Source organism: Giraffa tippelskirchi, chromosome 9 (genome assembly GCF_054371585.1).
Source record: "Giraffa tippelskirchi isolate mGirTip1 chromosome 9, T2T-mGirTip1v1.2.pri, whole genome shotgun sequence".
In the NCBI taxonomy this organism is placed as follows: Eukaryota; Metazoa; Chordata; class Mammalia; order Artiodactyla; family Giraffidae; genus Giraffa; species Giraffa tippelskirchi.
Window position 1 is genome coordinate 160,493,464 of NC_137283.1, and position 16,231 is coordinate 160,509,694.

The window sequence follows — 16,231 nt, forward strand, 5'->3', positions numbered from 1 at the left end:
GCACAGACATGGGAGGAGCCACGTGTCAAAACCTTACGATGACGCTGGAATGTAAATTTCATGTCATGATCCATGGGTCATGCAATATTATTCTTTTGAAGTTTCCCAACCACTTAAAAACATACAAAACATTCTCAGCTTGGGGACTGTACAAAACAAGCAGAGGCCACAGTGCATCGTGATTTCCAACCATATTTTATATGCATACTGGTCCCGGATCCACAAGTTCCTTTTCATTTTTTTATTGAGGTATGACTTACCTCAAGTGCACCAATCTTAAATAAATAGTCTAATAAATTTTGACATATGCATACAACCATGTTCACATCACACAGATCGAGATATGAAACATTCCCAGGATCTTCAAAGGTATCCTTCCTGTCTGCTTCTATTAGACACGTCCAATCTCTTTGTGTTATAAAAGCAGCCTCTATATTTCCTGAAAGGAGATCCAATCAGTCCATACTAAAGGAAATCAGCCCTGAATATTCATCGGAAGGACTGATGCTGAAGCTGAAATTCCAATACTTTGGTCACCTGATGTGAAGAACTGAACCACTGGAAAAGACCCTGATGCTGGGAAAGATTGAAGGTGGGAGAAGGGGATGACAGAGGATAAGATGGTTGGATGGCCTCCCTGACACGATGGACATGAGTTTGGGTAAACTCCAGGAGTTGGTAATAGACAGGGAGCTCTGGCGTGCTGTAGTCCATGGGGTCGCAGAGAGCAGGACGTGGCTGAGTGACTGAACTGAACTGAACTGAACTGATATTTCCTGTCAATAGGCCTGGATTAATGAAACGGGGGTACTGACGCTGTACTACACAAACTTTTACAGACCAGTGCATTTTTAAATGAAACTTCAGATACCATTGATCATTACAACCACATGGAAGGCAAATTTCCAGTGATGGGTGATGTCTGATGAGAAACCCCGAAAGGCAATCTGGGGACACACATTCCTTTTTCAGGGCAGGCTGCCCACGCCGCAGTTCCTTACCTGGGCCAAGGTGAGCGTTGCTTGTTGGCAGGTGCTGCATCGCACCCTGAGCTTTCCTGGCTGCACTCCTTGACAGGGGCCTTTGCAGTAGACATAAAAGCTATTGTAGGTCGATCTACCTGCTGGGAAAACAGGCAGAGAGAGTAGCCAGTCAATGGGGAATCCACACTGAGACTTAACTCCTGGGGAACATTTTGAAACATTAGTAGGATAAATGGTACAATGAAGATACAACAATTAAATTTAGAAAATGCAGCTTTTTGCTCAAAAGAGTGAAACATTTTTCCTTCTTCTTGCCAAGAGCCCTGCGACTTACTCAGCAACGTAGCAAGCAGCCTGCTCCTGAGAGAGCTGGCTAAGGGTATCTGCAACACAAGGAAATTAATCGCATACTCTGCTGTTGACATTTTTAAAGGGATGACGATGTAAGACCATTTGAAATTTAGAGGCCCCTGCTCCCGAATTTTATTTCATGCATCTCTACCCAGTCTTGAAGGCTTCAGATTTTTCCTCTTAAACTTGTATCTTTTAGCCCACTTCTCATGATTTGAATGGCATGATCACAGTTTGCTGAGTTTCCAATGAAGAATTTCCAACACAAAGTCACACACAAAATAAAACACAAGCCCTAAGGGGCTTAGCAGACTCAGCAATTTTGTGCGGAAATGGGTGCTCTTGTGTTTCATGAGTGTCCTCTGTCTAGACAAATGTCATAAATAATACATGAAAAAACTGCAAAAACATTTAGAAAAAGATAATTAAACATCTCTGAGCATTTCTCTCAAATACCCCCATACAGGATAGTATTAGCCTGTAAACTAGGGGAATTTTCTTTTGAATTGTTTACCTCTACATCTACAAAAGCTAACTGTATCCGGATACATTTACCAGTAAAATAACCAACTTCCAAATTTTTAAAATTACTAAATAGTTGTTTTGATCTTAACTTTACTTCTTAATAGGTGGGGTATCATAAAACGTCATGGCATAAGAATGTGCTTAAAATTTTACTATTAGCATTAAGAACATCTAGAAATTACAAATAGTAAACATGGTTGATCATTAAGAGCAAAAACCTTGAGACATCCAAACACATGTGGTTTAGTACAGACAATAACAAGAAAACAGAAATGACCCTACAGTCCTATGCCCTCCGTCTGGTTCGCTAACCCCCAGAGAGTGGCTCTGCAGACGCATTCAGCGTCGCCTGTCGAGCAGCCATCTCTGCTAATATTGTAGGTGACAGTACACTGTAAAATGTAAAGCACAATAAAGATGTCAAGTTTTATAATTATTTTCTGGCAATATTCTTTGTAATGATGAATTATGAGATTTATATTTAGTTTCAATGGGAAAGGGAAGATGAATCATACATATATACTTGCAGTGATATGAGGCTAGATTTTCAGAACTGGGTTATTTTCAAATATTTTTTGATACTGATTTCTAACATAATTCCACAGTGATAAGATAACAGACTCTATATGATTTCAATAACTTTGGACCATGAAAATTTTGCACCTTATTGTATATCCCTGGATATGTTCCAGTGTCTCCTAGCCTACGGGAACTTGAATAGAATTTGTATTCCACTGTTGTGTGAATATCATATAAATCTTAATTATACTGAATTGGTTCACAGTGCTCTTCAGTTCCACTTTGTTGTTATTGTTGTTTAGTTGTTCAATTGTGTCCAATTCTTTGTGACCCCATGGACTGTAGCCTGTCAGGCTCCTCTGTCCATGGGATTTCCCAGGCAAGAATACAGGAGTGGGTTGCCATTTCCTTCTTCAAGGGATCTTCCCAAACCATGGGTCAAACCCGAATTTCCTACATGACCAGGCGGATTCTTTACCACTGAGCCATCAGGGAAGTTTTCAAGTCTACTATATCCTTCTAATACTCTGTATATTCATTCTAGTAATTTTTGAGACTTTGATATTGAAATTCCAACTAAAATCTTAATTTATCTAATAAAAAATCATTGTAATATATAGTAGAACTTTATATAACCTTCTTCTGTATTTTCTAAGACTCTTGCAAATGTGTTATCATACTTTCATAATTCCTAAAATAAAAAAAAGAAAAAAATGTAAAGCATGATAAAGATGTCAAGTTTTATAATTTTATCATTTACTAGCAATATATTTTATAATTATTAATTTCCAGAGATTAATATTAGCTTTAATGTGAAAAGGAAGATGAATTGTTTGTAGTGATAAGAAACTATGATTTTTGAGAATTCTTCCTAGCTTTAGTGACTTATTGTGCAAGATATTCAAGTCTATGAGTATTATATAGTTATTAGCAAATACAACAATGATATAACACATATTCTTAAAGTTTTATGTACATCATAAAATGCAACAGACAGAACCATATATTAAAGTTATCGAAATACTGTAACAGCTGACGGAAGATGACAAGAACTCTGACAATCTTCATGTGCACTATGACAAGAGTAGTGAAGGAGGAAAGAGACTTTATTGTTAAAAATTGTATCAGCAATATGAACAAAATCAATTTACAATTTTCTTTTTTTTTTTCACTTTTTTTTTTTACAATTTTCATAACCTATTGTAAGGTTAAACCAAAAAAAAGGGGGGGGAGGGAGGAAGAAAAGAATGAAAAAAAGAAACGCTTACAAAGGGGGTGGGGTGGGGTGCAGAGACACCAGCATTGTTGAAAGCGCATATTAGCAAGGACTTGACAATAGTAAATGAAGCATCTCAGAAACTGCAGGGAACTAAATGATTTTTCTCTCTCCCTTAGGGGAAGAACAAAGTTTGCAATATTGTTTCAGCTAATGATAGAGCCAGGCAGAATCTGAAGGTTGGGACACCCACCTCTGTGCGCTACAACCTTCACTAAAGTCCTTGAGAAGTTAGTCAGAAAATACTGCATGCCAATGCCAGTGCCCTAGAAGCATACAAGATGACATGCAATCTATTACACAGCGCTTCTCAGAGCCAGCACAACCTGGGGATTAATAGCCAGTCGAAGGAAGGATCAAGGTCAGGCCAGTCTTGGCTACGGCGCTTTTCAAGCTGTTGGCTCGACGTGGTCAAGCAGCTGGGCCTTCCGGTAAACCTTGAAAGCCCTTTTTGAGGACGGCTTCCCCACCGTCCTGAAATGGTTGGCTACATCACACCATTCCAAGTTGGCAGGCTTCTCTGTGGCACGCTGAGGTCTGGAGTGCACAGGACAGGAATAAGCACAAACGACACCCTCACCATCTTCTGGGCAACGTTCCCATCGGCTGGATGGAAGCGTATAAGGTAGAGACTTAAAAATGGAGCCATAACCCCTAAAGGAACAGCAAGGCAATGGGAACAATGACCCCCCAAAACTTTTCTCTGTGTATACAGCCGTCTCCAGTTAATAACATGAATCTTCCCCTCTCTTACTTCTTTTTGAATCTAATTTTTTTTCTCTACTAGTCAACTCTGACACATTGCAAACTCTTCACTGTCCAAAATAATCAAAGCACTTGTGTTTGTGTTATAGATTTCCCTCTTTATATATAATAAGTTTTCAAACCTGGAGATATTTCAAAAATCTTACAAACTATTGCCTTCCCTGTAATTCACTGATCATGAACATTTTCCCATATTTTGAGTGCGCCCTCTGTGTGTGTCTGTGTGTACATATACACATGTACACCTATACTGCACATAAACATAAATACTTTTTGACTGAATGACTTATAATTAAGTTGCAGACATGATGCTACTTCACCCCTAAATCGTCCAACATCCTAAAAACAACAGAGTTTCTAGAGTGATTTTGTTGTTTCAGCTGTTCTATTCATTGACTGATGGGGTGTATTTTAAGTCTGCCTTACAGAACATGAGGGTGGCTTGCAAGCTGTTGCAAGGTGTCAAATCAAAGTATCAGGGGATCTGTAGTCAGACCACGTTAGGCGCTGCCAAGTCCAGGCGGTCCTCTCGCTGCAGGACTCCACAGAGTGTGAAGACAGGACATACTGGGCACAGCACATCCCTGACTTTATCAGACTTCAGAAGAGTACGTTTTCTGGAGCATCTTGTGTTAATGTATTTCTCAGGAAAAAAAAAAAAATTGGAGGAAGGATACAACCCATTGTGTAGGGCTTGATCAACAGCAAGCCCAAGGGCTAAAGTTTACGAACACAGAGGTATTAGACATCACTGCTGAGAGCCTGCTGACAATGAAACTCACCCCTCCACCCCAAGTCATCAGTACACTTACATAATTATTTTGTCAGGAACCAGAAGGGTGGGTCTGCTGATGTAATGATTTCATAAAGTGTACCCATTTCATTCAGATGTTCCTTTTTTTTTTTTCCTGCATAGATGTAATGGAATTTTCCAGGCTAAAATACTGGAGTGGGTTGCCATTTCCTTCTCCAGGGCACTTTCCCGACCCAGGGATGGAACCCTGGGTTCCAGGAAGACTATTTACTGTCTGAGCCACCAGGGAAACCCTAGTTTATGTGCAGGGCCCTGTAAAGTGTGAGTCACTATGTCCATTCAAAGCATCCATAAGGCTTTCTTGTGCCAAGTTGCTCAGTCGTGTCCGACTCTTTGCAACCCCCTAGACGTAGCCCACCAGGCTCCTCTATCCATGAGATACTCCAGGCAAGAATACTGGAGTGGGTTACCATTTCCTTCTCCAAAGGCTTTGTTACCATTGTCATTTTATCATTATTTTTAGGTTTTCTCTCCCATTTTGGTTAACATTATGTTTCCTCAAGTATTTTCTCTTATTCTCTTTTCTTGTTTTCTTGGTCCAAAAAAAATGCCAAAAACATTAACAATATTCACCACCTATCCAGTAAAGTCCCTACTCAAAAAGAAGATATATTATTTGCTATGGTGTTTTGAAAAACCAGAATAATGTGCAGTTTCCAGTTTTAGTATATTTCGAACAATGGGCTTATGGCCTGAAGATGTTGTTTTTATAAGATAAATGAATGCTTAAGAAAACTCATTCCGATTCTGACAAAAACGTTTCATTGACCTCAGAAGTTTCTATCACTGGTTGTCACAGAGAAATCAAGAGTTTAATTGTCTGGATAATTCGTTTTCTAGGGGAGAAGAGAAGTGAGTTTTCACATACTCTATACCTAGGTAAGGTAATGTTCAGTATCTATCCACCATAAAGCTGCAGGAGCACATGTGACTTAAATAATATGAGCTTATTAAAACATCAAGTAGATCAAGCTGCTCAAGAGAACTTTCTGCGGACATGAACATGTGAACCATCTGGAACTCTCTCACACAGTAGCCACAAGGACCTATTGAGAAGCTGGCTAGGAACTATTAAAAAACCACTGTTTTAAAAGTAAATAAATAAACGATCTACATTAGCATAGCCGTAGATGGGTTAACATCTACTAAAGCAGACAGCACAGAAGGGAATACATAACAATGATGTGTTGTTCCCTCTCGCCCTCCCTTGTCCGACGACACACAGATGAAAACGCTAAGAAGATCCTTCGGTCACATTCAGAAGTGCAGCAGCCAGCTGTGAAGGGTACTGATAGGAGGACAATGAAGGCTGGAGAGAGGAGGGTGGCAGCGGGAGGTCTGAACCTGAGACTCTGAGAGGGAGCACAGAGATGGGCGGAGAGACAGAGACGGGACCAGGCTTCTTTCCGTCTCCTCCTCCACACGCCCCCGCTCCCGACACCCACAACACCCACGAGGGTACGGCTCACCCTCTGGCCGTCTCCGTTGATATCACCACCTTTGAAACCTGATCCACACATTCAGGATCCAGTTGGAACGGCATTTCCTATAAAAAGCCTTCTCTTGATTTCTCCTGAAGTAGAAGATATTTCCCTAAATAATTAGGAAAAGTAGGAAAGACCATCCAGCTTAGTTTTGTCAATTTTACACCATAGACTTGTCCTAACAGCAGGAAACCAGCATCCAACAAGAAGGAATGAAGCATCTTTCACAGACTTCATCCAGCTCTTCCCCAGCACCTGCCTGGCACCAGTATTTTCAGCTTCTGTTCTCCTGCCCCTTTGGACCATAGTTTAGTTCCTGTTTTGTAAATACTGAGGATACTATATTATCGTTGTCTGCACCACTTAAGCTGCATTGATAGCTCTAACCTGCCACACTCCCTCAGCTTATCCCTTCCTTGAGTCACTGAGGGCGTTACTCAGTCCTGTTTGGCTCCTACTATCCCACTGTGGAACAGATCCATAACCAGAGTTTGTGAACCCACGACCTTGATCCTGTGATAAGTATCTGGGGCTCAGAGAATCTCCTGTCCCCAAATTTGCCAGAATTCTTGCTCTTATTTTTGGGTGGTGGTCCTTCTGCCTGTGCTCAACCAAATGCACTAGAATATATTCCCTGGTGGCTCAGACAGTAAAGAATCTGCTGGCAATGCAGGAAACCTGGGTTTGATCCCTACCTCGGGAAGATCCCCTGGAAAAGGGAATAGCTACCCACTCCAGTATTCTTGCCTGGAGAATCCCATGGAGAGAGGAGCCTGGCAGGCTACAGTTCATGGGATTGCAGAGAGTCAGATACGACTGAGCAACTAACACTTTCACTTTTTTTCACATGACTTCTGTGAAAAGTCATGAAGGCCAGCAAGCTATCTTTGTACAATTCATCTCTCCTCAAGCTGGCCTGATACTATCCAATAGTTCTAGTTTGAACAATGCATATTGAACCAATCTGTTTAAGGCAGTTCTGTATAAAATCCATTCAATGTCTATTCCTGGAATCATCTCTTCTGCACGAAGTCTTCTGTGGATCATCAGAAGCATGGAGAACACGTGCACTCCAACCGAATGAAAACTGGAAAAAGAATTCTGCCCCACAGTCTCTGTGTATTGTCCCACCTTTCCTATTGTTACAACTCCCCTGCTTCATTTTTCCAAATGACTTAGGCAGTTCCTTAAATTTAGTCAGCATACAATAAATATTCATCAGATGTCTCATATTTTACATGATGTGAAAGTTGGAGCAGGTATGATGGCATCAGAGTAAAATTCATATTAAACAGAATGTGTGCATGTGTGAGTGCTCAGTCATGTCCGACTCTTTGCAACCCTTTGGACTGCAGCCCACCAGGCTCTTCTTTTCATGGGATTCTCCAGGGAAGAATACTGGAGCGGGTTGCCATTCCCTTCTCCAAGGGATCTTTCCAAACCAGGGATCAAACCCAGGTGGATTCTTTACCTGCTTGAGCCATCAGGGAAGCCCCCAAAATCAAGTAGTCATGATTATCAAATATCTAGAATACTTTCCACCAGCCAAACTTACTGGATTAGATTCAAACATGCTTCAAAATATTAGCATATTGTATTTTAAATAAATAATATTATCTTAACATCACAAATTATTAGTATAATAAATAAAAGTAAAACAAAAAAGAATACTGAAAAAATTTATATAGAATTTAGTATAATGGAATGTTAAGTGAAAAAAAACTGCATTCTGAAAGTTTATAAGTAGAACTACTTTAAAGGAGGACAGTTATTACACATAAACACTTTTACTTCAATCCTTATCCAGTGGGTTACTACACCCCACTGAATCCAACCACATCATTCCAGGCTTTTTTAACAAGCCATCCTTCTTACCTCCTGCAGAGTAACCAAGGTGATGCTGTACTATAAACAACTTCCAATTATATAACCATCCACCCAGTGTATGCACTTTTAAAACATGTTTAGCAATCTCTAAGGAGGCTCTACCCTTAAAGTTATAACTTAATTCTCAATTTTTGTGCTAGGGTTTTTTAAATTAATGTATCTGCCACATAATTTCATCTGGTGAGGCAAAATCTGCTGATTAAAGTGAATGTCTCTGCCTGGTTTTGGTGGCTGTTGTTGTTGCTGCCAATTTATTTTTTCATTATTCATTTTAAGAGTAATAATCAAACCTCTACTGCCAAGCGAAAAAATGTAGAGTGAAGCATACTTTAAGAAACAGTTTTAAATAAATAACCAGGATTGAAGCCAACTGGCGTAAATTCAGATATGAACTTGGGCAGGAGACGGGTAAGGTGGGTCCTAGAAAAGTCTCAACTCTTCATTACGTTGCGAGAAGGTCAGTAACTCAAATTTAGATGGAAGGAAAGCTACTGACACTGCAGAAGACTGTGTGCAATCTCCTCGGGAGGTAATCTCTGCATTCGGGGACGTGGCCATCCAGGTCAGGCCAGGCCTTGTGCTGTCACCTTTGGCAAATCAACTGACTCCCAATGCTGTTTTCTTATCTGCAAAATGGAGATGATGATAGTACCTAACTGACAGGCTTTTGTAAGAATGTAAGAATAATACAGGTGAAGCACTCAGTGCAGTGTCTGATACATGTTAGCTACTTTCATTTGCTGTCAAGAAATATGGGCCCTGAGTTATTCCCAGGTACCCATACCTGTGAGCACTTCATACCCTGGCTTCCTCAGTGACCATTGTCCTGCTGTTATAAATGAATCACCATTTATATTCTTACACACCATATCCATCTTAAACCTACAGCCAAATTTTTAGAAATATCAGAGGTATAATTCTTTTCAAAACTGCATCAAAACCAACCAAGTCCTTCACAATAAAATATTTAATAATATAATGGAATATAAACCATAAACCATAGTGGAAAGTCCTTAAATTGATTTAAAACTTACTAGAGTTTCATTTCTTTTCATAAATCACTATTACTATGCAAGCAATACAGGTGCATTGTAGAAAAATTATTAGCAGGAGTGACAATTGTAAACAATGATATGGATCTCATCTAGTGGATAACATTTTCAAGCTGGTTAACATACTTAAAAAAAATTGAGGCATTTCCAAAAAATAAAAACAGTTTTATAATGTGTAGTTTGTAAAATGGTATTGAAGGATATACAAAGTAGATTCCAAAATTTCATCTCAATGGTAGATCTGCTCACATTAGTGCTTATTCTTCATTGAAAGGTAAGTGTGATCATCACCACTTTAGAAATGAGGAAACACAAGCTCAGAGAGGTAAAGAGCCATCCCCAAGATAGCCAAAGGTAGTCAGATATTTGCACGTGAGTTTTCCTGATGACAAAGGCTACTCTTTGCTTTCAACTATGTGACAGTTACCTTGACTAGGGTGCTGATTATCACTAAATGCTGCAGGGGATTGATTTAATGACTCTAAAAAGTGGCACTTGAACACAGGCTGGCAATTAAGGGCCACGGCCAGCAATCACTAACTGCTTCAGCATCAGTCTCACCACCACACTGCCCTCATTCCATCAGCAGTGTAGGCTTCATGGAAATTTCCATGAACGTTTTATGGTACTGTAATTCAGCAAGAATATGCAGATACAAAAATTATCAACCAAGAAAGGTAAATCTCATTTTTAAGAGGTAGCATGTATCCTAAAATTGCACTTTACAGTGAGAAATGGTAATCTATGGCATGACATTAGAATCAATAGAATTTCTTATTTATTTTTATAGAAGTGATGCCTTTCTTGCTATTCTAAAAATGATTTTAAAGTCTCCTCATTTTCAATGTTCTAAGTGTTAGTGAAACCTGTAAAGAAGATGAATGCCCAGAGAAATGACATCAATTAGAGAGTAACAAGCAAGATGTGAGTCTCCATACTCCCACATTTTTTATCTTATTTCATTTACAATAGCCAATATCAGTATTTCGGTATAAATATTGCATATAATATTTCCAATTTCACTACAACTGCTAAATATCTTCTTACAAATTCCTATGTTTCACGTATCCTATTTTACCTTACCAAATGATAAGACAACATATATAATGTTAATAAATCTGATCTTTCTCCATATTGATTTCAAAAGGTCTTCTGTGGTAATTAAGATTCATAAACTCTCTACTACTCCTTAAAATATGAGAAAAATGAGTTTTCTTCAGGGACATGGTGATAAGTCAGAAATGTCAGATGATGTCATCATGCTGAAGGAAAAATATGAAATTACTGTCTTCTCTTAATCAAGGATGATACTACTGTGAACTACATGTCAAAGGCTCAGCAGGTAAAGAATCCACGTGCAACGCAGGAGACACAGGAGACACGGGTTCGATCCCTGGGTTGGGATGGTTTCCTGGAGGAGGGCATGGCAACCCCCTCCAGGATTCTTGCCTGGAGAATCCCATGGACAGAAGAGCCTGGTGGGCTACAGTCCAAAAGGTTGCAAAGAGTCAGACATGACTGAGCAACTGTGTACCCGCACTAAAAGAGCACAGTTGAATCGTTCCAGCCGAAACCTCTTCACAGCTACGCTAGGACCCCAGGGCCACGACAGACTTCTTCATGGGTTCCCAGCTCAAAAGGCTCCGAGGACCCATCTGAGTGCAGCTCGTTCGGCCCAGCTCAGAGGCCCTTCTCTCCTACAAGCGTCCTGTCTGTATCACACAGATGCTCGTCTTCTGCAGGGGCGGATGTGTTTAAACCCGATCCCAAGCCCCTAAGGGCAGGGGTTGCCTACAGTGGTTTCATCTCCGTTACCCATCTCCACTTTCGACCTAGAATAGTCTCCTCCATGGATATACTAATACTACTGATGGTCAAATACTTGAGAAACTGGTGAGATCAGTTTAACTAATTTTAACTCGAGAAGCACAGTAGGGCCATTTGGCTTGTGCCACAGGTTACAGACATGTGTGCTACCTTCTGCAACCACCTCACCCCAGAGAAGACACAAATCTTGCTTTTAGAATGCCACAGAAGGCAGCGCAGGCTTCTCACCATCTCTGTAAAAGAAAACCAAACTTAGAGAAAGCTAGAATGTTTATCAAGAGAGAAAATGAAGACATAACTATGATTTTCTTAGGAAAGGGCTAAGAAAGATCTAAATAAGTTTCTGAACTTATTTAAACCTTGTCGGTCTAAGAAACCAGGTTGCTTGGGGGAGGGGAAGAATAGTGATAAAAAGACAGAATGTAGTCATAACGAAACAAAAGAATATTACGAACCTATAAGATTCCTTCCATCAACGATATTACCATCAAACAAAAAATATTTTAGTAACATGCTGCTGCTAAGTCGCTTCCATCGTGTCCGACTCTGTGTGACCCCATAGACGGTGGCCCACCAGGCTCCCTCGTCCCTGGGATTCTCCAGGCAAGAACACTGGAGTGGGTTGCCGTTTCCTTCTCCAATGCATGAAAGTGAAAAGCAAAAGTGAACTTGCTCAGTCGTGTCCGACTCTTAGCGACCCCGTGGACTGCAGCCTACCAGGCTCCTCTGTCCATGGGATTTTCCAGGCAAGAGTACTGCAGCAGGGTGTCATTGCCTTCTCCGTTAGTAACATGAGAAAATCATAAAACATAACCAAGACAATCTTTACCTTAACAACTTTTTTATAATCTAAGAACAGCTCTTGCATGGGTTTATACAGTCCTTAAAGGGTATCTAACAAGCGTGTACACAGCGGGGAAGAATCCTAGTATTCTGAGAATGTGTGTGTGTGTGTGTGTGTGTTAGTGGCTCAAGTTGTGTCTCACTCTTTGCAACCCTATGTGGTGTAGCCTGACAGGCTCCTCTGTCCATGGAATCTCCAGGCAAGAATCCTGGAGTGGGTTGCCATGCCCTTCTCCGGGGGATCTTCCTGACTCAGGGATCAAGGCTGGATCCCCTGTGCTGCAGGTGAATTCTGAGAAGAGGGAAGAATAAACCCAAAGAGTAGGGATAAGAATACACACTTCTAACACAGAGACTTCTATCTTGAAAGACCTTTGATTTTCAGTTGCTGAAACGATGCACCGCACACTCCCACGATTCTGTCTCCCATCCAGGTCCATCTTCTCACACATCCTCAGAAGACGCAGCGCACATCTGTCCCGATCAGAGCCAGCCTGCTCAGTGCTGTTCAGCAGCCACCCCCAGCCAGCCCCTAACATATCTCCTTAGAGCTTCCTTCAGGTCTCGGGGATCACAGCACACAGACACTTCATGGACATCAAGGTGTTAGGAGAAACCTCTGAAACCCTGTGAAAAGGTGTGGACAAAACAAACAGCCCATTAACTAAGAAAAGGCAAGTTCAGAGGTGGAGACAAATCAAGACGCAGAGTCTGTGACTTCCGACTCTGCTCCTGCTGTGTTTTAGCCTCATTGTCTGGAGCCTTGGTACCTGGGGAATCCTAGGAGTCGCCTGGGATTGAGTCACAGAATCTCGGTCCCCCATAGACAGCTAAGTCAGAAACTTGGTTTGCCCCCTCTCAGCTGTGCCTTCCGATTCCTCACTATATCTCGAGAGGTGCCATCGGAAATGGTCCCAGGTTTTTTTCTCTCATCTCCTTCCAAGGGCCCCATGCTGACCGAGGCCTTTTTTACTCTTCAAGAGTCTCCCAGGAATTCTCCCATCCTCTAACTTCCTCTCTTCCTGAGCAAGAAACTTCCAAACTGTGAAGAGAATCGTACACTGTGCAATCTACTGAAACAAAACAAAACAAAGGATGGTACTAGCGTTTGTTCACCTACAGCAGCATTTTTCCATCACAGGGGGAAATGTGTCACCCAGGGTCCTCAGGTTGGAGGCCAAAGGGCAGAAGGTAAGGACCTTTAATTAAAGTACTGGTTTTATCTTTGCAAAAAAATATTCACTTACAGTTTATATCTTTCTGCAAAATATATTTCTATTATTCTTTATAAAGATATTTTGAATTACTAATCATTATAAAAAGCAACAATCCTAGAATATGGCACTAAAAATAATCACAAAAAATTGCTATTCACAGCTGAAATTGTTTTGTTTTTTTTTTAATGTTTACTTAGGTACTTGCATTTTCTGCCCCTTTCTTTTATTTTTATGGTGTTTTGCTTGTTTTAGGCTATGCCATGCAGTATGTGGGATCTTAGAATCCTGACCGGGGATCGAATCTGGACCCCCTGCATTGGGAGCATGGAGGCTTAACCACTGGACCACCAGGGAAGTCCTCATAGCTCAAACTCTTTATCACAGTCCCTCAGGATTTTTTCCCAGCTGAGTTATCCAAACTTAATTAAACTGTCTTCTGCAGTGAAACCAAAGCACTTGTGATTTCCAAACCCTAAATCCTCGGGCCTCCACACCTGCCTTTGCCCTGGGATCCATTCACTTTGGGAGGTATTCCCAGTTACTTTTAAAGTCTGTACCAAGTGTCCTTGAGAAGCCTTGCCTGCCTTCGCCCACAAGAGGCCATGTGAATGTACCACCGTTACAGCTTCAGCACTTGATTTCTTAGGCGTGCACATTTGCAATTACGTTTACAGGACCAAAGAGCCTGGCAGGCTACAGTCCATGGGATCACAAGGGTTGGACATGACTTAGCGACTAAACCACCACCACAATTACTGCATATGTCTACTTGCTTGTTGAACCCAGTTTTCTAAGCGTGAGGACCCTGTCTTTCCCTTCTTTGTATCTTAGAGCTTGACAAGCCACGAGGGATTCGATAGTGCTTAGCCTCAGTGATCGGTTCATGGGACAGACACAAAAGAAACATTAAATAGCGAAAATTATTTGCTGAAGGGCTTCCCTCGGTGGCTTAGTCTGTAAAGAATATGCCTGTAAAGCAGGAGACCAGGGTTCAATCCCTGGGGTGGGAAGATCCCCTGGAGTTGCGAATGGCAATCTGCTACAGTATTCTGGCCTAGGAAATCTCATGGGCAGAGAAGCCTGGTGGGCTAGAGTCCATGGGGTCGCCAAGAGTCAGAGGAGACTTAGCGACTAAACCACCACCACCACCATTTAGTGAAATCTTTCTATTTCCCTTAAATGTCTGGTTCTCAGGCTTTCTTATTCCCTTGATCTTGTCACTGATGGTTGATTTGCCCACATTAGTGGGTGCTTTTCCCTTTATATTCTAAATGTCTATGAACTTCATGATCATGTCTTCCTTCTGTAGAAAAGCTCTCAAACCCTAATTACATCTGCATACTGACAGCTACAAATTAGATAAACATCTTGATTTACAATTAATTCTATTTGAAGTTAGAAATACTTAACCAACTCCTTTAGCCTTCTTATAGGATTCCCTAACACACTATTCTCTACAACAGTTATTCATACGAGAAACAATTTGTTTTCTCTGCCTTTTCAAATGTAGGTAAACAGGCAATGTCATCGTGTGCACCAGGTAATAACCATGCATTGGGTGTGTGTAAACACAGACATGTCATCTCCTGTCCTTGTGAGTTTCCCTCTCCTCCCACCACTCTTCTGCTCTGCTGCTGCTGATGCTAAGTCTCTTCAGTCGTGTCCGACTCTGCGCGACCCCATAGACGGCAGCCCACCAGGCTCCCCCGTCCCTGGGATTCTCCAGGCAAGAACACTGGAGTGGGTTGCCATTTCCTTCTCCAGTGCATGAAAGGGAAAAGTGAAAGTGAAGTCACTCAGTCGTGTCCGACTCTTAGCGACCCCATGGACTGTAGCCTACCAGGCTCCTCCATCCATGGGATTCTCCAGGCAAAAGAGTACTGGAGTGGGGTGCCATTGCCTTCTCCGTCTTCTGCTCTAGACCTAAGCAATTTCCTAGCAGGTCATTCTCTCCAAAGCCTATCAGTTCTCCAAATTGCTTTCATATTAATTTTCCTAAAGTAAATCTTTGACCAGATCCTTCTCCCTAAATGTCTCCTCATTACCTTTTGGATGAGATTCAGACACGTTTGCTTAAGAAATCTGGCCCCTCCACTCTTTTTGTGAGACTGACTAATTCTATCTTCACCTTCCCCTAGTCTTCATTTCTTAAAGTTAAATGGGGGCCTCACAAGACACACCTTCTCCTCCCTTTATCAGAATAGTTACCTGAAACTTGGAAACTAGACAAAAAATGCAGGTAGCTGGTCCTTGGGATATCATGGAGGCAAAAGTCATAAGGTCCATGGAATTCTCCAGGCCAGAATACTGGAGTGGGTAGCCTTTCACTTCTCCAGAGGATCTTCCCAACCCAGGGATCGAACCCAGGTCTCCTGCATTACAGGCGGATTCTTTACCAGCTAAGCCACCAGGGAAGCCCAAGAATACTGGAGTGGGTAGCCTATCCCTTCTCCAGCGGATCTTCCCGACCCAGGAATGAAACTGTGGTCTCCTGCACTTCAGGAGGATTCTTTACCAACGGAGCTATCAGGGAAGCCCAAAAGCCACAGAGAGGTTTTCTAAAGAGGCGCTGTGCAACAGAACCTTCCACAATGATGGAAGCGTTCTATCTGTGACCTCCGCTTGGCAGCCGCTGCCCACGTGGGGGTGGTGACTGACCACAGCAAGTGTGGCTTGTGCAACAAAGGG

General features: G+C 41.6%; 1 protein-coding gene across 6 annotated transcripts in view; it reads right to left on the reverse strand.

Moving 5' to 3' along the window:
* Positions 1 to 16,231, reverse strand: part of PRKN (parkin RBR E3 ubiquitin protein ligase) — a 1,216,903-nt gene that overhangs the window by 804,934 nt on the left and 395,738 nt on the right. For 3 of the 6 annotated variants that reach the window (XM_081524442.1, XM_081524444.1, XM_081524446.1), the window contains exon 5: positions 1,002 to 1,120. In XM_081524442.1, coding sequence (XP_081380568.1) covers positions 1,002 to 1,120 — 119 coding nt within the window. Of the gene's footprint in view, positions 1 to 1,001; positions 1,124 to 16,231 lie in introns of all 6 variants that reach the window. The other 3 variants (XM_081524441.1, XM_081524443.1, XM_081524445.1) reach the window with 1 other exon arrangement.